The 25249-nt window shown below is 37.1% G+C and overlaps 1 protein-coding gene across 1 annotated transcript; it reads right to left on the bottom strand.

The window, feature by feature from the left end:
* Positions 1–653: 653 nt before the first annotated feature.
* Positions 654–19531, bottom strand: ZNF438 (zinc finger protein 438). Its single transcript, XM_009579731.1, has 4 exons — positions 19504–19531; positions 9545–9649; positions 2971–4837; positions 654–1345 (listed from the first exon to the last, which is right to left on the bottom strand). Exons 1-4 carry the CDS (start codon positions 19529–19531, stop codon positions 733–735), a joined length of 2613 nt encoding a protein of 870 aa, XP_009578026.1. The 3' UTR covers positions 654–732.
* Positions 19532–25249: the final 5718 nt, after the last annotated feature.

Raw genomic sequence — 25249 nt, 5'->3', positions numbered from 1 at the left:
TTGAGGGTTCCATCTTCATGAGTGGCAACTAACTCGTCTTCAACCCAAAGAGCTACAGGCAAAAAAATACATGTAGATTTTTCACTTGAAAAATCCAAAGATCCTTGCTGTTACCAGGACAGAATATAACATCTAAAAGACCTACCAATAACAAACCTGCAAGCAATGAACACGGTTGAAGACACTGAAATCAAGAAAAAAAGAATTAAAAGCTCTTAAATTATAGATTATAAAGCTCCTGAATGCCGGCTGCATGTATGCACATTCAAATGATTCAGAGAACTGCATGGAAATATGTATTTACCATAAAATCTGGAAGCATAGTTGGGACTGAAATTATCCTTTCAGTCTGGTTTGTGATTTCATTCAAGATTGAGAGTACTTCATATAAACTGATTTATTTCTGTGTGTACAGTATAATTTAACTTGAGAATCTTTTTCCTTGATGTTAACCATTAGTATTGAGTATTTGCTGCTGCAAAGTTCCTTAAGTGTGAATTTTAAAAACAGTGTTTCATAATGAGCTTGCGTGTAGCCATCTGGAATGACATTGGTAAATACATTTTCTATTTAACAAAATAAAGGTTAGCATAACTTAAAAAAAACCCAGCAAACCCACCAAACAAACCTCTGAAGTGATACATCTCTTGAGTTAGTTTAGCAACACAGCAAAAAAACATAAACAACTTGGTAAGGTAGTTGATGTTTTTCATAGCATTGTAGAATTGAGCTTCAATATTCATTATTATTAGAAAGTTCAATAATTCCTTGTTTTGATAACAAACTAAAAATTGTCCATAAAGTGGAAGGCTCTTCACAGTTATGATGACTCTGCCAATGATCACAAAGATCCTCTTTTCTTCCAAATAACTGTTTGCATAAAATGCAGTTATAGCCCGCTTTAGACCAAATTTCTATTTTTTTGCTTGGTGTACCAAAACCTACATTTTGCATCTCCTTGGCTGCTTCACCACTTCCTGACTGAGTCGGTTCACTTTTACATAACAGATCAACATTATTTTGATGGTGAAAGTGTACCTGTCTTTTCAGTTTTGGAAAAGTATAAAACTCCTCCTCATAGGCACTGCATTTTGCTAAATGTCTTCTCTCATTGCGTTGTTTCCAGAAGTGGGTTGCATGTTTGATCAGTTCCCCCTTAGCTCCTCTGTTTCCTTGCAAAACCCCTTCCTTTACTCTTCCCTGGATCTCTTCTCCATGACAGCACAGTAAGTGAAACTTCATTTCACCAAAAGACTGTGCAACAAACTGGCATCGACCACATTTGATCTGTAATTTCACTTCTCCTGGGTTATGGAATAGGTCCTCAAAATTGCACTTACTTCCCCTGTTAAAAAAAGGAAATACGAACTATTTCAGTATTAGCCAAGCACAGACTAGAGATGGCAATTTCTGTCCGTGTAACTTCCAAGAAGAGATGATGTTCATGAAACATTCTTTTAATTAAAAACAGGCCCTGTTGCTACAGTATCTAATTTATTTGGAACAGAAAAAAAAGAGAAATAAAATAATAATAAGGCTGATTAGGAAACAACTAAAACCAAATATTATTCAATACTGCTGAGTTTAAGAATTGCCTCCAAAATTAGCCTTGGTAGAAATAATGTTTTAACAACATTAACCTTTTAATAAAAGGTTAATAAAGTTTTTTTTAAGTTCCTAATTTAGTGAGGTCAATCCAAATAGTTCTAGCTCTGTGCTAGAAAAGTGAAAATGAGTATTAGGTGTAGCGTACTACTAAGAGAAACTAACCTGTTTACACTGAGTGATCTAAGGTCAATTTAAGGCAAAGCCACATGTACCACCTCCCACTCCAAGGTGGAAACAATGAAACTTCAAAGGTTTTTTTTTTTTTCCTAAAAGTTTGTAACACAGTTTAAAAAAGTTTAAATACCAAGCCCCTCTCATTGATTTAGTACAGCTCTGCAGTATGAAGGAAACAGATACACACAGAGCTAGCAAGTCCCGGTTTAAGTTAAGCCAATCAGAAGATGACCTCCACAGAAACCTTCTCACAATGCCTACGAAAAGGACCACGTAGTACTGTGTATTTATATACATTAGACATATCACCCAACAAAATAGATAAACTAAATGATTCATTGTACAAAGGCTAGTAAGGTTGAAAGAAAAGTGCTGATGTTTCTTCGGTTCAGTACCTCAAAAATTTCTGATGCCCCAGAGAGCAGAGCTATGCACAGCAAAACGTGTGAAATTGAACCGTAGTGTCGTAGTGAGGCGTCAGGTTAAAGCCCTGAGCTTATTAAAGTGTACTTCAATGAAAGTAAATGTACAGTGGAATAAACGAAAAAGCCAACATTTATACTGTGTCAAGAAATTTCACCTCAAAATCATAATGCAGAGGTAAAAGAATGTTCTATCCGTCTTAATATGGTAAATGTTAACTCTTCTACTTGGCTAAGCGATCACAAGAGCAGCAGTAATCAACACACAAGACGGATTAGCTCAGGGAACTCCAGAAAAGGAAATGGGATAATGATACTCAAAAGGGTAAACAAACTACAAGCTAATACTGAAATATGAATTGCCTTGCACTTATTCCAGTTGGTTCACTTATCTTCTGGGGAAAACCCAAAATGGGCAGAACACAGAAGACAGCGCAGATTAACAGAAAAGCATTAGCCATGAGAAATCAACTGATCAAAATAGCTCCACTGGCAGTATATTGGGTATTACTAGAACATACGCAAAATTACTTTGGATATTCAAGTGTCAGTAATAATTTATATTCAATAATCAGCTAAAATATACCGGATGGTCTAATGGATTTACTAGATTCCTTAACAAAATATTTAAACCTTTAGGAATCTCACTTTGGGGGAAAAAAAGATGAGGAAAAAGCAACAATTTTCATAAAGGTGATGTTTATGAACTTCCACTGACAACCTGAAATCCCATTTTTATTAGCATTTAATTAGTGAAAACACTCACCTCTCTGTTGCTGCTTCTGCTTCTTTTATATTCGTGTCTCTCTTCTTTAAAGCATCTTGCAGCTGTTGCTCGCTAGTAGAGGGCTCTGTGCTGATAACAACCCTATGCACTTCTCTTAAGTGACCGAAATACACTTTTGCATGGCCAAAAACTTTAGCACAAAATTCACAACACACAAGTTTTTTGGGTTTGCCTTCGTTGTGATGAAGTTTCATATGCGTGCTCAGACTTCCAGAGTGAATATATGCTTTCCTGCAGATTCGACAGCTGTAAGGTCGTTTGTTTGTATGTGTGTTCATATGGTCCTGGAGATGGTGTTTAAACTGGAAGATATGGTTACAAACATGACATTTATGTGATGGCTTAGGTACGGTTGAACATGCATTTCTACTTAAATCACTCGATTTAGCTGATGTAGCATCACTATGCTTGTAACTTAAATACTTGTTGGGAAGTGAACTATTTAAAAAAATATCTTGATCTAAATGGTCAGGAGACGGCGTCTCTACTATTGCTGCAGAAGTCAGTGGTGCAAAAGCCTGCACAACTACCACTGGTTTTGGTCTAATAGTACGGTATTTTTTCACTGCCTCTGCTTTTTTGTCTTCAGATGGCTGAAGATCGGCTTTCACCCTCTCTCTTCCTTCTCTAAACTTATTAATGATGCATTTCCTTCGCTTGGTCTGAAAAGCCAATAAATCATCTGAGGCTCTTCTTTTCCTGCCTCTTCTTCTAAAGGCTGCACCGTTCAATTTTTTAAGACTGTCGACATCCACTTTATTGGATGGAGAGAAGGTATTTTCTCGAATGGTTTGTCTGGGGACTTGTGTCAATGATACAGCTGATCGCTTATCAGATGCTTTAGTAGGAACATGAAAGGTTTTCGCCAAAGCTGGTATCTTTTCACATTCAGATCTTAGTGAAGAACCAGATACATCCATAACATTAGTGTTCTGCTTAGGTTTACAGAACACTGAATTTTTCATCCTTGAGTAAGGCAAAATAGGAAGTTTTCCTTTTGGTGCTGATGGAGTCATCTGTATTGTACTGCCAAAAACTGCTGGTGACAGAACAGCAACAGAACTTGCAGAATTTGTGAGTTTTTCCTTTAGTTTCTCAGACGTTATGAATGACACTCTTGTGGTTTCAGATGCTGTCTTCACAGAGCGTAGACTTAGTTTCATGGGATTAATTGTACTTGCCGCCTTGGATAAAGAGTCTTTAACTACAGATGGTCCAGAAACATTACCGTTAGCAATTTCAGTTCTTAGTTTCACTACAGGAGATCCAGATTCCACACAATTGCTTTTATTTACTAATGTGGCAACTGTAATTTCAGCTGAGTCACGGTCTGTTAGCATCACTTGCTCAGTTGAACCTGAACTAGAATGAGTTTCAGCACAGTCTTCAGTGAAGCTAGTCATGGGGGAAGTCTGTGATGAGATTGATGCTTTGGTAGGAATCTTGTTATGTGCACCCAAAACAGAGATTTGTGCCGGTTTTTTGTCACTCAGCAATTTATTTCTTACAGATTGGTACCTAGGGATAGGCAGCTTTAGGTTTTCAGAAGGGGCCATGTTTGACTGCTGGACTTGCTGTGTTAGGGCAGGAGCAACATATGGCACAGCCAACAGAGAAAAAGTTCCTTCACGACCAGCCACCTGCATGACAGCATAGTTCTGAGTTGGTACCACCAGCGGTTTAGAACCTGCAGCTGAAATCGGTGTATTTTGCTCAGGCAAAGATGACTGAAGACAGGAAACCACTCCAGATGTTAAAATTTTTGGTACCATTTTTGGAGCAATGGTCCTAAACTGACTTTTCTTCTGAAAACTTTGTATTATAGCCGAAGGGGATTTGTGTCTATCTGTAATAATAACATAACAAAGATGTAATATAATATATAGTGTTTCTTTTTTAAAAATTACTGTATTGAAAATAAAACTGCTTACAAAGGATACTATTACACACAAACCTATTAAAAATATTTAGGTATTTAAATAACCACTAAATTAAGTTTAGAATTGCAAAAGTTTCATGGACAAAACAAAAATACTCCCTGAAGCAATGTACTTGAATATAGATATGCAAAAAAACCCCCTCTTAATTTAATCTTAAATGGATGTTTCATTCTAGGTTAGAAACTACATGGCATTTCAGAACAAATACACTTATAAGCCTCTTCTGCCCTGGAAAAGCTGTACTAGCATACTAGCCATATTCAGCTGGAAGAATTAACAAGGAAAGGATTTAAACTCCATGATGCAGAACTTTTCTGAGCACCTGCTCTGATCACATCTCTCAACCAGAGTCATGCTATCTTTCAGAGTTTCTGTAACATTTAGAATTTGTGTGTTTTATCAGATACAGACCAAAGCTTACCTGATGAAGTCTTTAAAAAATTACTGCTATAAAACATGCAAATAATGTGTAATAAAATCAAAGAGGACTTGTGAGAAGATGTACCATTGTTAAATACCCTATCACACACATTGCTTATGTGCCTTTAATGCACAATAGAACTACTGTAGTAAGTTATCCAAATATTTTCTTGAAAGATGCAATTCATCAAGGTTATATCACAGTTCCTTCGTGTTTCTACTTCTGTTGGTAAATGTCGCAAACATTTTTAGTAAAGAAGAATGTGAGGATAATTAACTAAAACAAATAAAAGGAAAAAGGTAAAATGTGTAAGATATAATCTGCATTGCGCAGCAGAGATATATGTTGACCTTTCAGACACTCCATAAAAAAGGATTTGATATATAGTTAATTGTACCACTACCATTTCATATAACAGCCTCATTACCCACTCCCAAATTCAACTACTGATGCTTCCACTTCTCAAAAACTGGGGTAGGTTTCCTGAAAAAAAAAAAAAAAAAAATTCCCAACAATCTCAACCACTGAAAATTCAGCTACAAAGATCCCAAGCAGAAAGGCAATCTGGGAAGGTAACAATGTAAGAAAAATCCATTTCAAGAGAGGGATCACATTTGAATAGAATATGTAAAAGTAAATGCTGGGACCTTGAAATACTGCAGTTAGGTAATTCCATAGGGAAGTTTCCATTCCTTACCAGTTTAAAGCCTTCTATTACAAATGCATTTATACATGGTTATGCACTTAAAGAGGTAACTGTGAATTACTACCAATACTGGAAACTCCAGTAAGTTTATCTTGATCCTGGATGTTCTTCTCAGATGTCATGCACTTTGCAACATGCACTGTAAGTTACAGAGCTATCATCTTTCATGACCAGAACTCCTGGACAGATATACGTGCATACTCATGGTATGCACGTATGCACATGTGCAGTAAATCCACTGCCTTCAGGACATGCTAGATTCACTGAGCAATCACATATAAACTGTACAGTTCATACATAGTAGGTCTAATGCTTCTCAAAACTCTTTGACCTACAGCAGGTTCATAGAGCAATAACTATGCAGGGCATAGACCTTTGATCCTTTTACTGCCATCTACAGCATCAAACCCCAAGTCTATTATGCACCTTCTTGATCTTCCAATTAAGTGAAACTACTGGACACCAACATAACTTTCTTTCTGCTCAATGTCTGTAGAGATGTCCAGAATTTCTAGATATTCTGTGCAGACTGGACTACTGTACATATGGAAATCCTGCACAAATATAAAGACATCCCTATACGCAGGGATATGTTCAGGCCTACAGAGTTTGTACAACCTGGAAAAAACAGAAACATCGTATTCCCTACAGCCCTTTTTATTTTCCAAAAGCTAGGAGCATGTACTATTTCTCACTAAGAACTTCCACTTTTGCCAGTCTACAATCGCTAAATATATAGAAACCTTTATCTTTTCAACTGCTAAGATTGCTAATAGTACTCAGATTATTTTTTGTTTCCTGCAGGGTATCTTCTTGTTGCTGCTTTTGAGGAAACACTTTTAAGAGCTTCTAAGAAGTACAATAAAATGATGTAAAGTATTGTAATCATTAACCAAACTAGCCCTGAACTTCAATACTAGTTACAGGTCAAATTGTACAGCTTAAATACAGTAGATGACAGAACAAGTGTATGTTTCTTTTAGGGGACAGAGTGCGCTCTTATTTTTCCAGATTATGCTTGCCATATACTGACATTAACGACTTTTTCCAAATCAGCAGTTATTCAGCTTGCCACAATATTCAACACGAAGTAGTTTCCATTCTCTCTCACGTTTGGCTTGTACCTCTCCCTTTTTATTTCAAAATCTCCTTCATTGATTTGCATAAACTTTTTAGGAAAGCCAGCACTCCAGCAGACTGTAACCTGTGCTACTTTACACTCCAAGTTATAAGGCACCCGCTCTCCAACCAATGGTAGCAAATGACGTGAGTTCAGGAAAAGACGGCGTTTTTGCTGTGGACATGCCACCTCTACAAAAGTGCACAGATGGCAGCCAAAGCCCCACAAAAGAGAGATTAATTTGAGGTTAGGAGGAAATATTTGTAGAAATAACGCATGACACCAGCTTTAAAAACAAGCATATGCTTCTCAAATACATCGACTTGCCTGTTGCAAAATTAGGCAGTAAAATCACTTTGCTTTAAAGAAAGCCTCTCCACATATTTTCTCAGCATTCCACATGAAAGTATCATTCTAGAAGCCAAGACCTTCATGAATATCAACCACAAAATGCTCTTTGAAACAAGGTCTGTTTAGATCAATATTCTTCTTATACAGTTAATACAATACTAAGCATTGATATAACTGTTTGAGAAGGGATTTTTATGCAAATGTTCTTCTTCCAACTAGCGTAATTTTATCATAAACACATCTTCCAGGCAAGCTATATTTGGTATCAGCCTTCACTACAATTTTTTTTCTCTTTTTTTTCCCCCAAGTTTACATTACAGTTTAGTGCAGAAATATCATCGCAGTGCCTCTGGTAAGCAACGGATACCCAACTCTATCTCCCTCTCACCCAACACAGCTGCTGTAGTTAAGCAGCTTAGCCAGCGTCTAAATATAGAGATGGGCTAGATGCAGACTAGCTATCTGATGATCCTTCAGACTCAGTTAAGATTTTGCTTGTGGACTGGGGAAGCTAATTGCAAGAACTGGTGGAAGACTATTTAGCATCTTGGATAAGGAAAAAGCAACCAGTCAATTCACAGACCGGAGGTCCTACTGACCCCCCGCAGAGTGTGCAAGTATCATCAGTGACCAAAACTACTTTTTCCACTTATACTCGGCGAAAAGTTTCAACAATTTCCTTTGCACAGTGATCGCTACAGTAACTCATGTCTCCGCCACCCTGACACTGAAGGACTTGAATATGCTCTGGCTACCAGAAGGCCACTTGAAATCTTAATACGCATCCTTCCACTTCTATTCCACACCGTCTTCCAAATTATTTCTGTCTCTGATTCAAAGGACTCATTTTGACTTGTCAGTTGTGACCTGAGGAAAAGCTTTCATGCCTATATAAAACCATGAAGTCTTGCATCTAAGAAGGGGAATTTTCAGTTAAAGGGAGGCTCTGCAATGGCATTTTTGAGGACGGCCCTTGGTTTTAGACAACATTTTTTCTACGAGTCAGTCTACAGGTGCTTCTCTGGAAGGCAACAATTTTTATACTTTCTCTAAAATTTTAATTAAGAACAAATTAGATTTAATATCTGAAAGACGTGAAGCTCATTTTTAACTGCTGTGTTCTCAGTCTTTAAAATAGGCATGGAGTTGGGGCAACAGGTAGACACTTTTTAATAATTAAGCACAAGGCTAAATCAAATGCAATTAAATCCATTTACTTTAAAAGTCTCTGTTAAAAGATTAATGGTTACCATGCTAGTACCTGCAAGTATCAAATCACTCTCAAATCACTGAGAAACTTGCAGGATGTCATAAGCTTTCACCCCTTCTAAATAACCTTTAAAATTGTATAGGACTGGACAGTGACACACCAATAAAAAAAATCAGTGACGCATCAAAGTCTCTGATATAGCCATGCTGGGAAGAGTCCTCTGGAAGAAACAAAGTCTTCCACGGGGCTGCTGTTCATTCATGGTTCCCCTTCCTTCCTAAGTCATTCAAGTCTGGTCTACTCCAGTCTGTTCTGCCTTCTTTTTATACCTCCTTCACTGTGTTCTCTACGTAAAGCACGTAACATTGGTGGACTCAGACACTGTAGAAAGCATCAGAAGAAATTTAATTTTCCCCACTAATCTGGTCCATTTTGAACATTAAAATAAACCACCAACATGCCAGAAACCACTGTGTAATAGCGTTATTTTTTTAAATAATCCTTGTAGGATCACCTCACTTGTGGAGGTATGTATTTAACTTGTGTATGACTGGACAAGTGACGGAAAATACCACAAAAAAAGATCATCTTGTTTTGAAAGGCAGAATACAGATGAAAAAGATTAATGAACTATTTTATTAAATACATGTTTATGTTGCCAAGTCTTTTGCTGACTTTGAAAGGAAGAATATCTGTTCTATGGGAAAGAAAAAAATGCACAACTTTCTAACAGACAAGACTAGATTTATTTCTGTCAATGATAGTTAATCATTCATTTTGCCAAATCTCCATACACACTAAATACCTGTGGATACTGTCTTTCCAGCACAAGTTTCTTGGTTTTGCTGACCCAGCATACTTTGTTGGACACAATGTTTCTCTGCAGGATTAGCATGCAAAAAAACACCACCTGCAAAAGTGCTTCAGTCAGTTATAAATAGATCCCAGGACAAAAAAACCCCAAACAACCCCCAAAACCAACAAAACCCAGAAAAAGACAATATAAAACAACAATATAAAACATTTACTTCCAATTAATGCATTAAGAAAGCTACTGCTTCTTGCTCTTTGCCATTTTTCTGTCCTCAAAAAATGTTTTAAAATCTAATATATTACACGCCAAATGCAAGGTGATAGCTCAATAATTGAGTAAAGCTGGTTAATGTGGTAAACAGATGGGATGCTTTAGCTTCAGTGTCATGGCAGACAGTCAACAGCACCAAAACAAAAAGCTCAGAAAAATGAAGGTTCAGTAGCTTTAATAAGGCTTTTAAATACGGGGGCTAAATTCTATGCTGACCTACACTTTCTGTAATCGCACATAAATCAGAGGAACTGCAGATATTCTAGGAAATAGAATTTGGCCTTCTATGTTCAAAACTAGTTTTGCCACACACCTATACGAAGTAAGGTTGGTAAAAAGCCTACAAATCAGGAGTGCCAAACTCTATACCTTGCAACAATTAATTTGCAGTTGTTTCTGTCTTTGCCTAATAATAACTATTTGGGTGGAATGTTCTGTACTGGGTATTTGCCTCAGATAATTTTCTAAAATTAATTTCAAAGAACATGCCAGTCATGCCTACATTAAAAAAAAAAAAAAAGAAGAATCTAGTAACACATCTGTGTATTAGACAAAGACCTTGATATTTGACCCAGCAATGTCTCTCTTGTCTGTGAAAAGCTGCCCAAATCTGGCAAAGTTGTAAGCTCTTGGCATGTGTTCAATAGATACTTTAAGCAGCTAATTTTCCCAATGATTTATATTCTATTGAACGTGCTCCTGCTTCAGGCTGGGCTGGATTTTTCCTAAAACTATAGCTTTAGGTACAACACCCAAGCTGGAACAAGAAAATGGCCTCTCCTTATCTCTCAACTGCTGAGCTGACAGTGGAAGAGAAACTAGGATATATACAGGGCAAGCAGGAAAAGAACAAGAGAACTAGAAATGAGACTTGGAAAAGTGTCTAGGCCAAAGAGCCAGGGTAGGATATAGGAGTTAAACGCAGACTTGAGATGGGTAACAAACATTACTATTGCATGTGATTTGGAAAGGAGAAGCATTTAAGCTACAGGGATAACCTCATATCTTCTATTTCTTACCTTTTTAGTACTTCATTTTTTTATGAGTAATATAATTCTGTCTACATAGGAGTCCTTTTGTGTAATTTAAAATAGATTAGAAAAATAAACAACATAACGAAGTATTCTGATGCAACACTGGAAAATCACAATACATCATTCACACAAACACTAAGATACATAATGTACAAATATGCTTAGAAAATGTGTTCTGGTATACCACACGAGGAACAGGATCAAAATAGTTTGTTAGAATTCTAAAAGGGAATATTAGACCTCTTTAAAGCTATATATAATAAATTCTGACTTGAGCATCAATGTGATTTGCTAGTTGTGCACTAAGCATTTTATCATTTAGAAAGGTCGTCTTTGCTTTAAAGTCTGTGCAAGTTTATTATCTTACGGGATTAGGATTACAGTGCATTTCAAGAAATTCTGCGAGCAGTGGGATACTTCCTGGATTCCTTAAATAGTCTCCAAAAGACTCTTCTTAGCAGAAGAGAGCATTACAACAACAAAGTTACAAAATAAAAATGTTTTTTCGACATTAACCGGACTCCATTAAGGCAGACGTTCAACCTTAAAATTTCTAGCAACATTTTTCAGTGTGGGAATAAGCTAAAACTACTTTTGGCATGAACAGTCATTTTGGAGAGAGAACTCATACAGTAATCCAAGATCATGGGTACACAGTTCATATCTGGGGAAGTTCTTCAGTTTTCTGTCTAATTCACTCTCTTTTGTTCCCCAAACATCCTTATTGCACTATCAACCATAAATTGATATATGCGAAAGCTTATACAGATCTACTTTTCAGAAAATTAGCATCTAACATAACTTATGCAAAAAAAAAGAAAAAAAAGGATGGAGAAAAAAATATTAATAATCTCTACTGTTAGGTAACACCATTTTCTCAATTTCCAGAATTGCTTTCCTCTGTTCTTTGAAAATATACATAGGAGTTGCTTCATTATCATACTGTCATCTATCTGGACTTCATTAAGGCCTTTGACACGGTCCTCCCACAACATCCTTCTCTCCGATTTGGAGAGATATAGATTTGATAGATGGACTATTCAGTGGATAAAGAACTGGCAGGATGGTCGAATCCAGAGAGTAGTGGTCAACGGCTCAATGTCCAGATGGAGATCAGTGACGAGTGGTGTCCCTCAGGGTCCGTATCGGGACCAGTACTGTTTAATATCTTCATCAGTGACAAAGACAGTGGGGTTGAGTGCACCCTCAGCAAATTTGCAGATGACACCAAGCTGAGTGGTGTAGCTGACACACCTGAGGGATGGGATGCCATTCAGAGGGACCTGGACAAGCTCAAGAAGTGGACCCATGTGAACCTCATGAGGTTCAACAAGGCCAAGTGTAAGATACCGCCGGTATCAACACAGGCTGGGGGATGGAGGGATTGAGAGCAACCCTGCCAAGAAGGACTTGGGGGTACCGGTGGATTAAAAGCTCAACATGAGCCGGCAATGTGCACTCACAGCCCAGAAAGCCAACTGTATCCTGGGCTGCATCACAAGAAGTGTGGCCAGCAGGTCGAGGGAGGTGATTCTGCCCCTCTACTCTGCTCTGGTGAGACCCCCACCTGCAGTACTGCGTCCAGCTCTGGAGCCCTCAACACAAGAAAGACATGGACCTGTTGGAGCAGGTCCAGAGGAGGGCCACAAAAATGATCAGAGGGATGGAACGCCTCTCCTATGAGGAAAGGCTGAGAGAGTTGGGGCTGTTCAGCCTGGAGAAGAGAAGGCTCCGGGGAGACCTTATTGCAGCCTTTCAGTACTTAAAGGGGGCCCATAAGAAAGACGGAGACAGACTTTTTAACAGGGCCTGTTGTGACAGGACAAGGGGGAGTGGTTTTAAACTAAAAGAGGGTAGATTTAGACTAGATATAAGGAAGAAATTGTTTACAGTGAGGGTGGTGAAACACTGGAACAGGTTGCCTAGAGAGGTGGTAGATGCCCCTCCCTGGGAACATTCAAGGTCAGGTTGGACGGGGCTCTGAGCAACCTGATCTAGTTGAAGAATGTCCCTGCTCATTGCAGGAGGGTTGGACTAGATGACCTTTAAAGGTCCCTTCCAACGCAAACTATTCTATGATTCTATGATTCTATGATTCTATTTAAGGTTTCTGACTGCAATTAAGGCTTCTTTCTGCCAATACAATCTCGCCAGCATCTTGGCTCCAGTATCTCTGTCCTCAGAGAAAAGTGTAACACAAAACAATACCCATGCAAAAGCAGATCTGTTAAACAAAAGTTAACACATCAAGAAACCAATGCATCTAGATAATCTATTAATCAGCATTAGCAACAATAATAATCTAAGACATCATTTTGGATTTCTCATAGATTTAGATTTCACATATCTCTGTATTGTCCCAACACAAGTAACTTTTCAAATATGTATGAAATCCTATTTCTGTAGGGAATAACAAGTGGCCAACAGCTTTGAGGTAACCTTTTTGAGTTGTAATATCAAATGTATTAGCCACATTAGGGTAAATGAATATTCAAAAGCAACATCTTATATAAAATGTGGGCAATGCAAGGCTTACACAACCTCCTAAAAAAAAAAGCCATTTCTGTGCCACTGTATAAAGGAAGAAAGTCTTGGAAGCCTTTCCTAAAAGTCGGAACATATACACGTAAGAGATTTTTAAACACTCTTTTGCAATGAATTTAAAATACATTTATTAACAGATCCACACGTTTTCTTAACACCTTCATGCAGTGTTTGTGAACTTTAAAAGCTTTCCATTTTTTTGAAGGCACAGCCTTTCAAGTTATAAGCTACTCATTTCATATTAACATAATTAATAGGCTTTAAGCAGATCAAAATATTTTCATATCAAGAAATGAAAACTGACATAAAGAGAGCTAGACATAAAGCATTTGTAATTATTAATAACTTTTTCAACCTTTACAGCTGAAGAAATCTCACACAGATTTTTCTCACTATGGTAATAAGAGAACTTGGGAATAAGGTTTATGCAGATAAATCTATGGGCTCGAGATGGTGCCTGGCCTCTGCAACCACACAAATCACTATTAAAGATTAAAACACTGGTTCTTTTCTGTTTAAGCATGGAATTTCTGTCTGAGAGAGACTGTTACATACATCATCAAAGACAGTATGTTTCAGCTTCTATATGCCTCTACTAGTTTCAGCAGCCAACCATGTCAAACTTCAAGTGGGCATTGTCTAGAAACCATGCTGCTCCGACTGGACTCAGTTGAGTAGAAAGCAAATTATTTTGGTAGCGCTGCAAATCCAGTGGTTTACCTTTGTCGGTTTTGCCCAGTCATTCTGTTCCACAGAGGATACCATCCCTGGAGATTTGCAAAGCAAGGCTTCAGTGACGCAGCCACTTGGGGGAACTAATTGTTCAGAAAATAGCTGAAGGGAGGTGATGCAAGCACTGGTCATAAACTCATAACTCATAAACCTTCAATGGCATTGTGAATATGATACTTTAGAAGGTGGGGACAAACAGAAGATTCAAAAGAAAAGACTGTAATTGCATTTTTAAAAATTATTTTCTGGGAGAACTGCCAGTTGAAATTTCTTTTAGCGAGCTTCAAGAAAGATATGGACCTAAACAGTAATTCATTCACTGTAAAGTCGATATCAATGTAAAGTCCTTTTTAAAAGGACTATCAAGATCACATCAACCTGGACAAAATCTTGATATTTCTAACGTAAGTGGTAATTAATAGAGTTATTTTTTCCTTAAGTGCAGGAAACGATGACCAGGTCTGCTACAAAAATGAAGGCAAAATTCTTCAGAAACTATGCAGCACAAAAAGGTCAAGTAGAACCATTTTATGAATAAATCGTGAAGTATTTTCTGACTAGATTCTTGCTCCCCTTTCAAACAAGCTGAGAACAGAATCTATCTTCGTCTTACTGAGAGTTCAACACTCCTCCATTCCCTCTATGGGACAGAAAACACATACATCTGATTGCAGTAAGGGAATTATGCCTCTTACTCCCAAAATTTATTTTTTGCAAATACTGCTGTGCAAATAGAGAGCACAACAGAACAGCAAAATTGTTAGTCCTTTTATAGAGTATCACTTTTTTTTGTGATGACCAGAGCACCTCTTTCTGAACAGAGCCCATATGCAAGAAATAATAAGCAATTAATTCACCACCTTGGCTCAACAGAGCAAAATCTTTTAGTTGAGGCATTAAAAGCACCTGTATGGTGACTTCTGTACTACAAACCTCAGAAAGTGCTCCCTCATTAAAGATGAACGGAGGATCAGAAGACTGCCAGACTTGGCCTGGCCTATTTTGTGTCTTCCTGTATGAACTATACACAGCATTTATCATTCCCCAAAGAAAGGGCCAGAACACATTGTTAAACTTAGATGACAGTTGGAGAGTATTTTCTGAGGGATTTTGTAAGTAGCTCATTTCTTTTGAAAATGACCTAAGTGATCTAACTTTTGAATAGGGAATCTCTATCCAGGATTTTTATTTGCTCTCTCTGTCCCCCCTTTTCTTTCTTCATGACCCAAATTTCTTCAGAAAAAGACTCCACAGCTCTGGCTGAGATATGCAAAACATTGCCACCTGTAGTCAATTCCACTAAGGATTAAAACAAAAATAAAGATTAGAGGATCTCCACAGTACTTCAAATAGATATGTATATTTTTTCAAAGACAGACACAGACCTGTAAACCACAGGAAAACTAAAACATCTTCAGAAAGACAATGGCCCTGGCTAGGAAGACAGTAGTTTTCAGAATATATAAAATTATCACTTGATGCTGATCCTGAACATAGCTAGTCCTTTCTGGCAGTAGGATGTAGCAGAAAATAATTTAATTTACAGTATCTGAATGCTTTTTCCCCCCTGTGCATAATTACAATAATTTGCAATGCTTATTGACATTGCTAAGCTTGCCCATATTGGCCACTGTATTGTTTAAAGGCAGCACCAGTTCTCACAAAAAGGTACTGGATGTGCTGTAAAGGAACTGATTGAAGAAGACACTGCTGGTAAGTGATAATATATCAGCAGACACTTGTAATGGGTGCCAGCATACGAGGGAATGAAAACAGGAATGCAGTCAACAGGAATGTAGGCCAAAGATGATATCCTTAACTTGCCGTGTGCCGAAATATCAGTACGTTTCTAATTAAATTCACGTGTATCTGGCGTGCGCCGGCAGACAAAGGAGCCCCTCGGTGCAGAGTCCAGCAGGGGGAGTCGGGCGCCCGTCACCGCTGCCTCCGGCCACCGCCGGAGCCGGGCAAGCCTCGCTACAGCGGGGAAGGCCACACTGGGGCACTTGCTGTTCCTTCTTTTAAGCGCCAGCTCAGTTTAGATCTGCGACTCACGTCGACTACCCCACAGTAATTTTCAAACAACAGAAAGGCTAAAACACTTGTCTAGTAATTTTGTAACGCTAAATACGGCTTCTATTGAAAAATCCCTGAAGCCGTGAAATCTTTTACAGCACTGCACACAACCTCTGAACAACTTCACGACGAGTTATGTTATTATTTCAAAATATTCTCCCTTTGCAAACTTTTTAGTCAATTCAATGTTTGGTATAAACTTGAGAATATCTTGAAGCAAAGCGGCTGAGCCTTCCTGTTAAAAGTAATTACTTCTATTAAACTATTCGGTATCTTCTATAACTGCAGTACAATTTTTGTGCAAGAAATCGAAAAAAGAAAAAAAAAAATCCATTACTGATTTTGTGTTAATCTAGTTAATGTCCCAAATAACAGGTCCATGTTACTAAAAACATCGGCATTTACAACAGATGTTGTTCTTTTGGTAGACATCTGAAAACGAAGCACTGTTACCAACATATTTTCCCATCCTAAGCAATACCCTGAAATCTTTGTCAAACTTTTTTGCTTTCATCATTGCTCAGCTCATCACACAAACCATCTGCATAAATAAAGATGTAAGCATCTGCTGTATGGCAAATCGTCTCAGGGGCAGATGTTTTTATCCTTCCATTCATGTCCCTGGCTTGGATATATTATTTGAACAGATGTACACAATCTGAAAGTGTCGTGTCCCACAGTGAAATGTCTCCAACTGCTTTCTATCAAAGTACATAAATGCTATTTGCACCTGCATTTATGTTAATGATATAAAGGCAGCAGGGGTTCCAGCAAAGTGAGAGTTGATGCTAAGAAACACATTTACATGGCTAATTGAAGTTTGAGATCTCCCAACACCAAATGACCATACTAACATGGATACAAAATGTACTAAACTATACAATGACTTTTTAAAAAACTATATGGTTTTTTAAAAAATTAAAATAAACATACCCAAGGAGCAAAACTATGATTTCAGCCTGTGATATACTTTTTCAATGTATATTTAAAAAAGACAAAAAAGTATTAAACAAATTCCTAGATAAACCAGGACAGCCTTATATTTTGCACAATAATTATATAAGATACACAACTTTTTCATGTTAGAGTCGTTTAACAAAAACATTTTATAAATCTGACAGTGCCACTCATCTAAAGGTATTTCAGTTCTCTAAGGCACACTGGTATTTTATGTCATTATGGAGCACTATAAAAAAACCCAGCATTTGCTCAACAGCAAATATTAACATGAGTGTGAATGACAGAATATGATGCTTCAATGATAATTTCATAATTCCTAGGAAAAAATTAAAATCTTAGAAGTTGAATATTTATCATTATTCAGAAAAGTGCATGTGTTTGAACATGGAGTTACAATTGCTTGTTACATAAATGATAATCACCTTTCTTATAAAATATTTTAAATTGAGAAAAATATAGATGCCCTGAAGGAGTATGTATCAAATTACAGAACTTTTGCTAGTACATGACAAATGGTAGCAGTGAAGGGTTTATGTTGTCACTCAAAGAACTTGCACTAACCATTACTTCCATACTCAACTGAAAATAACAGGCACTTTCAAAGTATAGAAAGACCGACAAAAATGCTATACTGAATGTAACTGATGGATAGGTTCTACTTCCAATACCATTTATTTTCAAACCTTTTATTTGTAAGAAATGTACCAATGTTATAGTTGTACATAAATCATTATAAATGGCTAATAGCCTCAACATTTTCGAAGTGCCATAACACATTTAAGAAACAAAAGTGATGTTTGATATGAGGACAAAAAGGAGTGATAATAAAATAATACAAAAGAATATACTGAGACTAGTATATTTGTAGAATATCACGTTTTCACACTGATAAAGCTCTTGGTCAGGATCTGGTTATGATTTCTAACATGAACCTTCATTTCCGAAGTTTACAACATGGCTCTTACAATTCACTCTGGGTGCAAGTTGATAACAGGATACCAACTGGAATGGATTTTTGTTTGGGGGGAAAAAAAAAAGTCTTCCAAAAAATCTCAAAGCAAGTGATTCTTCGGTTTCAAATTTGCAAACAGCTTCACAATCTGTTTTCCTCCTGTTATTCAGAAATGGCTTTAACATAAAGACAACATACTCAGTTTGACTACAACAGTGGTCAAATTCCTGTTACTTAATAAGGCTTTTAAGTATTAGAATTAAGTATTTCAGTCATAAGCATATGGATGTAGAGCACACTGCAGGGTGGATAGCTTTACACAACAGTAAGTACTGTCTCCCTTGAAAGAACAGTCCTATTAGACACAGAACTCATCAACTAAGATCAATTTGCATGACATGCTCCTGGAATAGCTTCCTCAGAATTATTACAGTATCATAAAAATACTCAGTCTTCACAAAACAGGTAAAGTATAAACTTACATGACAGTAAAAGCTCAACGCTTCAAGTTAAGTAATATATAGTGCTTTTCTTAATTAACGTAAGTACTAACAGTGGAAACTTAACTGACAACCTGCAACGGTTCTGAAAGGACCATTAGAGCTTATGTCATATCCATCAAACATTCACTCACATTTAAGAAGTATCATTAAAAATGACATTCAAGTTAAAAATCATATTTAAACATTAGCATTGTGACACAGATCAAAAGGTAAAGGACATTAAAGTTACGCCTGCACATTTAGAGGCTTGGGAATACACAGTTGCAGTACAAATACCCTTACTAATAACAGAGGGCAAAATTCAAGACGTTAACCCTACTAAAAACTAAAATCAACAAAAGATGACTTCTGAAGAGACAAAACATAGAAGAAATATAGTTAAACACAAAAAATGTTAGTAAGAATAGGAATGCTGGAGAAAAGGCACTTAAAATCTAAAAATCTAAGTTTATATTTAGAAAAAACTTATTTTCTTGTTTGTGCTAGTCTTGTAGAGTAACTTGCAAATAGATTTGACCCCCAATTATATGGGGGTCAAATATTACAATGATTTTCAAATATATGAGGATAAAATTGTAATAAACCCTGAACACTTAATTCTGCTGAATCAAACAAGAGCAGATTTACATATTTCAAGTTTCAACTATAGATGGTAACAGTAATTAGCAATGTCCTAAAGAAGAAAACAATCTTAGCTATTGCAATTGTTTAAAGTGATAAATGCTGCAGTATAACAGCTTCTTTTTTTTTTAACCATATTAGGGTAGAATAGTAGGCAAGACTTATACAGTGATTTATTAATGATTCTATGATATTTCTTCCACATTTTGAATCACAAGCATCTAATTTCTCAAAAAAAGTATAGAAAATATACTATACCTGCAGAAAAAGTTAAAGGATTCTGCATTATGCCCTTTAATAGTTATGACAACATTCCTGGAAAGAAGAAATACAGATACTTAGAAGTTCTGATAATTTTTCATAAACTAAAAAAAAATAGGACAATGGCAATAGTTTTCCGAAATTGTCTTTCAGAATGGTTCCTAGTATGCCCATACCTCATGCAAAACACCACCAGAGTTTTAAACCAAGTGTTTCTCTGGATCACACATACCCTTATATGCACTCTCCGTATTTCAACACTGGGTACAACTAACTTAGGCTTCTTGTAATTGAAAACCCCCGTTAAAGCCAGAAAAGAGGACATGTCATGAATTCCAATGTGACAATGCATTCTGAAGAATCACAGACAATGTGGGGTTAAGCAATCATTTTCCATCAAACATCTGACTGCATGGATCCCATATAACTGACTGACAAGCAGAATCTTCCATGGATGCTACAGTGAAGATAATAGCTTGCATTTGTGAAGCGAACATTACACTGCCACCTCTCCTGAATTTGATGTTGGAACTTATGGTAAAATTTGATGCATAATGTTTGACATAAAAGCATTACATCAAGTGGCCACCCAATAACTTAAGAGTTGGCTATTTCTTTCCAGTGCAGTGTGTTGCTTAAGCTTTGGTCAAGTGTGATTCAACAGTCAAGTAAGAAAGACAAAGCATAAAATAATGACGATATAAAATTGTGTTATTATCCACTTAGATTTTCTTTATGATAAAATGGTCTAGCTTTTGGAATGGTTGCATAATAGCTTGGTTCAGCTGAACACCACCAATGTTAAAAGTCACACAGGGTATAAAACTCTCGTTCTCCTGATGCAGTTGGAGGCTTTGGGAAGGTAACAGACAAGCCCATTGACCGACACAGATGGAACTCCAACTACTTGGGGGTCTACTTGGATCTAGGCTTTCATACCAGTGAATATCTATAACATTTCCCATGAGCAGAGCCAGCTGTGCGGATGTGGAGTTTGCTTACTTTCCTGGCCAATTTAACAGCTGGTAGAATCTTACATAAAGAACATTCCAGACACGCACTCAAGAGCCCCCTTCTGAACACATGATTGTTTTTGGATAAATACAAAAATAGTTAGGACAAATTCTGACACAACTACTAAACACAAAAATAAGTCTTGAATGTTTCTTTCTTTACTATCATGCAATTGACTCTCAAAAAGCAATGAAGAGGTTCCAGGAAGGAGATGGTTCTGTGGGCAGCAGTAAAGTATGAAAGAGGCAAAACCAATTCCATTTCCAGGAAGTTCAATACCAAAGCATAAGAGAAAATTGAGTGTGGCTGCTGCGCGGAGACCTCTCACACAGCAAACAGGTGAGGCTCTTTGGTACCTGTATCTTCTGTGCTGAGCCATATGTAATAAGAAGCTCTTGTATGTCAACCAGCACCTCCTGGCATAGGTTTGCCGATGCATATCAGCAGATCCCAGGCTGCCTCAAAGAGCCTCTGTCCGTGGTACTTAAGCAGTCAACCTCTGATCTGTCAGACCCAGTATACAAATGTCTGTCAGGTCATCTAAATGTAGTTTCATGTCCTGGTAACATGTAGACAACTCCCTCTTAACCTACAAGAATGGAACAGACCACACTGATGTAATTTTGGACTGGAAAAACACTTCTAGAAACCAATGTGGATTTTCAACTTGTCACCCACAGTGTACGACATCCTTCTTTAAGGCCGTATTGCTCAACAAGATCTTTTTACAGAACCGAAGTCAGAGGTTTTTCTTCCAAGTGAAAGAAATCCAAGGATTTCCAACACTTGAAAACATACTGAAGTAGTTACAGCACCACATATTCTTATAAAAAGCAATGTAAGAAATGATGTTCAAATGAAGGTTGTCAAAATTACTATTCTGAAGTCACATTTTTATAGGTTTTCATGGTCCCTCCCAGTTGTAAGGAGCATTAAATCATTTAAGAGGGTGCCCCACTTATGGTTACTAATTCCTCTTAGAATTATAGCAGGCAAACCAGACTTCAGGATATAGATCAATAATTTTTAGAATACCATGGGGAAATACAAGCTTCACATCTTCTTCCAAGCATTCACAAACTCTAACACTAGGACAGAAAATTGGACCACACAAATCCAAACATTTTGTACAGGCAACTCTGATTTGAGTTCAACCCTAACTGCAGTAAGATAATGGTCTTGACCTAGAAAATTCAGTGCTTATTTGAAGACTAGTAGATTGATCAGCTACTGTCAATAAAAAAAAAGTATAATTTCTCAAATTTACTTTTCATCTTCTAGCCATTCATGAATAATTTTTTAATTGTTGTTACACCAAAGAATCTTTCACTGCTCTTTATTTTTGCAGGTATTTAATCAAGTAAGCTTCCTTTTTGAAAAAACTGAACAGCTCAAGATTTGAAGTCAGGGCAAGGTGGTTCTTACCATCCCTTCAAATTTTTCTATCCATTGTTACATGTATGACTGTATTAAAGCATGTTTTCTTTGAATACAAACACAGTTTACAAAGCAACCCACATAGCTTTGTGTGACTGTCCTGTCTACATTTCACGCTATTTTCAAATTTGTCAACAGTGATACTGTCTTTTTGATCACTGCCTAGTGTTAGTCTTGGAACCAGTCCCACCAGAACTTTACTACAAGTATAATGATTCATGTTCCTTTCTCATTGACAGTTTCTGACATCTTTCAGCCAGGTTGTAACATGTTTAACAGATGCTTAATATCTACAAACATTTGATGCGTGTCCTAAACATAAACTGCAGTCTTATCAAAAAGTTCTGAAATTTTGAATCAATGCACAGTACAGAAGTTGAAGGATATAACATCTATAAACCTACCTATACCTGCCCTCAGTGGAATTCTTTTTTTTTTTTTTTATTTGACTATAAATCTAGCTTGGCATGACTACTTCCCACAAAGAACATGTTGATGTTTGAAAAAGAGACAACCTTAGAAATAAAATTATTAACTAAATTTTGTACCTGTTTTATCCAGAACATCCAGAACAAGGATTGGACACCACTAATAATCCAGTCCCATTGTTTTTATTAAACGATGAAGAGGCAAACATTCTTACAGTCTTCCTTGGTTATATTTGAGTCCAATACTGGTTCTTTCCAAATACAGAAGATGATACTGATTATTTCAAGCTCGAGAAGTGGGCCCGTGTGAACTTCATGAAGTTCAACAAGGCCAAGTGCAAGGGCCTGCACCTGGGTTGGAGCAACCCCCAGTATCAACACAGGCTGGGGAATGAAGGGATTGAGAGCAACCCTGCCAAGAAGGACTTGGGGTACTGGTGGATGAAAAGCTTGACATGAGCCAGCAGTGTGCACTCGCTGTATCCTGGGCTGCATCACAAGAAGTATGGCCAGCAGGTCGAGGGAGGTGATTCTGCCCCTCTACTCTGCTCTGGTGAGACCCCACCTGCAGTACTGCGTCCAGCTCTGGAGCCCTCAACACAAGAAAGACATGGACCTGTTGGAGCAGGTCCAGAGGAGGGCCACAAAAATGATCAGAGGGATGGAACGCCTCTCCTATGAGGAAAGGCTGAGAGAGTTGGGGCTGTTCAGCCTGGAGAAGAGAAGGCTCCGGGGAGACCTTATTGCAGCCTTTCAGTACTTAAAGGGGGCCCATAAGAAAGATGGAGACAGACTTTTTAACAGGGCCTGTTGTGACAGGACAAGGGGGAGTGGTTTTAAACTAAAAGAGGGTAGATTTAGACTAGATATAAGGAAGAAATTGTTTACAGTGAGGGTGGTGAAACATTGGAACAGGTTGCCTAGAGAGGTGGTAGATGCCCCTCCCTGGGAACATTCAAGGTCAGGTTGGACGGGGCTCTGAGCAATCTGATCTAGTTGAAGATGTCCCTGCCCATGCCAGGGGGGCTGGACTAGATGACCTTTAAAGGTCCCTTCCAACGCAAACTATTCTATGATTCTATGATTTCTATCTGGCATTAGCCTCAATTCTTCTCCACCTGAGAGCCTATTGCAATGATAAAAATTTTAAAATTCTATATAATCTTAAAATCTGTTTTGCTCAGTTCGTAACTCTACCATAGGACAATAAATAAAATCATTCGAGTCACAGTACTACAGAACTCAAAATAGTTCTCATGAAATCTGCTGCTGACTGCTCAGAGATGAAAAGAAATCTATTACAAGAATTTCAAGTGAAGTGGAGTTGAAGTTGGACAGAATTAAAAAGTAAAATTTATCCTAATACCACAAAATAAGCTCTATTATGCCTACACTACTCCTTATGTTACCACAGAATGAAAGGATAAATGAATTTTCAACCAGAAGAAGCAAAAATATCAAATAAACTGTAAAAAACCTACTAAAACTGTAAATTGGTCTTTAACAACCAAAGGAAGCAGAGCATATACATGTAATAATTTAAAAGCAATTTTCACAGAAAGATACCCACAGGTCTTTTATATGAAACTGGTGTCATGATAGACAGGCTGAATCTGCGTATCAGGTGAACCCAATTAACCTAATTTGATGCTTGTCCATACTAAGACATTTATTTTAGATGTTACACAAAATCCTTTAGGATACTACACAGAAAACAACAAATAGGCTGTAAAGGTTATGACATTAATTTTACTGTCATTCTAACGCTTTAAGCAGGCGTCAAAACTAAAAATCTCATCCTCTGGGAAGGAAGAACTATTTGAAAGTAATTATAGTACTTATTATCATAATAGTATTAAACTAAACCACTATGACCCTAACTGAATTTATTTTTGGTACCTTCTGTTAAAAGAACAAAGCTTCTCAATGACGACTGCACCTTCTAATGCAGTGAGCATTAGTTTAGGTACTGGAAGAAAGCATTAAATCAAATCTTATTATTTCATATTAAGCTTAATTATGAATTTTTATTTAAAACTAACCATGTAAAGAAGTGTAAGTTAGATATTATTATGTAATTTCATTTCAGAAGGAAAACATTCAGCTAAAAAGAAAAATTAAATACTTAGTACGGTTTAGAAAAGACGTTCTCCTAACAGAAGCCCATGAAACGTCCATTTATATTTCAAAAGCAATTTTACTCACTTCATTTTTCACACCTGTTCTTTCACATACTGTGCCATCTTGTAAATGACAGTGCCATGCAACCATTATTTTCCAAAATTTAGAAACTTTTCAATGGAAACCAAGTTCCCCAAGAAGCATGAATGAATCGTATCAGCATAACTTCCGGGAAAGTTAGCAAAATCCATTGGTATTTAAAGGCCAAGTTAGACTTGAAATAAAAAATTAAAACATTGAAGCTATGCAAAAATACTAAGGAAGGTAAAAATGACAGACATAAAGATTCACTAGTGTAACACACAAAAGCATTTGTTCAAGCAAGTATATTTGCCAAAAGCCTGCAGTGCTTGGCTACTTTATAAAATCAAGCACAAGGCATTAAGCCAATTTGTTTAAAAAATAAAAAACCCTCCAAAAATCCCAAACCCCAATAACCAAACAGTAGCTGATTTGCATTTTTGCAAACCTGCAAAAAAATTCTGCATTTCACTATCCAAATCTTCAGTTGCGGAAGTCTGATTTACTCTTATTCAACATTTTCTATTTTAAATCATATTTTCACACTAGGATTTCATCCTACATCAGTAGATCCTCATCTTTCTATTCTATATCCAAAGAGATATGCACATAGTCACAAACAACAGCTTTCTTACAAGAGAAATTACACACTGCTTATGCTT

The sequence above is a fragment of the Fulmarus glacialis genome, unplaced genomic scaffold, assembly GCF_000690835.1.
Source record: "Fulmarus glacialis isolate BGI_N327 unplaced genomic scaffold, ASM69083v1 scaffold13326, whole genome shotgun sequence".
NCBI lineage: Eukaryota > Metazoa > Chordata > Aves > Procellariiformes > Procellariidae > Fulmarus > Fulmarus glacialis.
The sequence above is the reverse complement of the archived record's forward strand: the minus strand, read 5'-3'. Positions and strand labels throughout refer to the sequence as shown.

Excerpts from the sequence above, each read along its gene's own strand:
- ZNF438 (XM_009579731.1), bottom strand. The coding sequence starts at position 19,531 with ATGCAGAATCCTTTAACTTTTTCTGCAG. Across the intron at positions 9,650-19,503 it reads TCCTTTAACTTTTTCTGCAG|GTGGTGTTTTTTTGCATGCT; the intron begins GTATAGTATATT and ends GCACTTTTGCAG. Across the intron at positions 1,346-2,970 it reads GCAGAAGCAGCAACAGAGAG|GGGAAGTAAGTGCAATTTTG; the intron begins GTGAGTGTTTTC and ends TTTTTTTAACAG.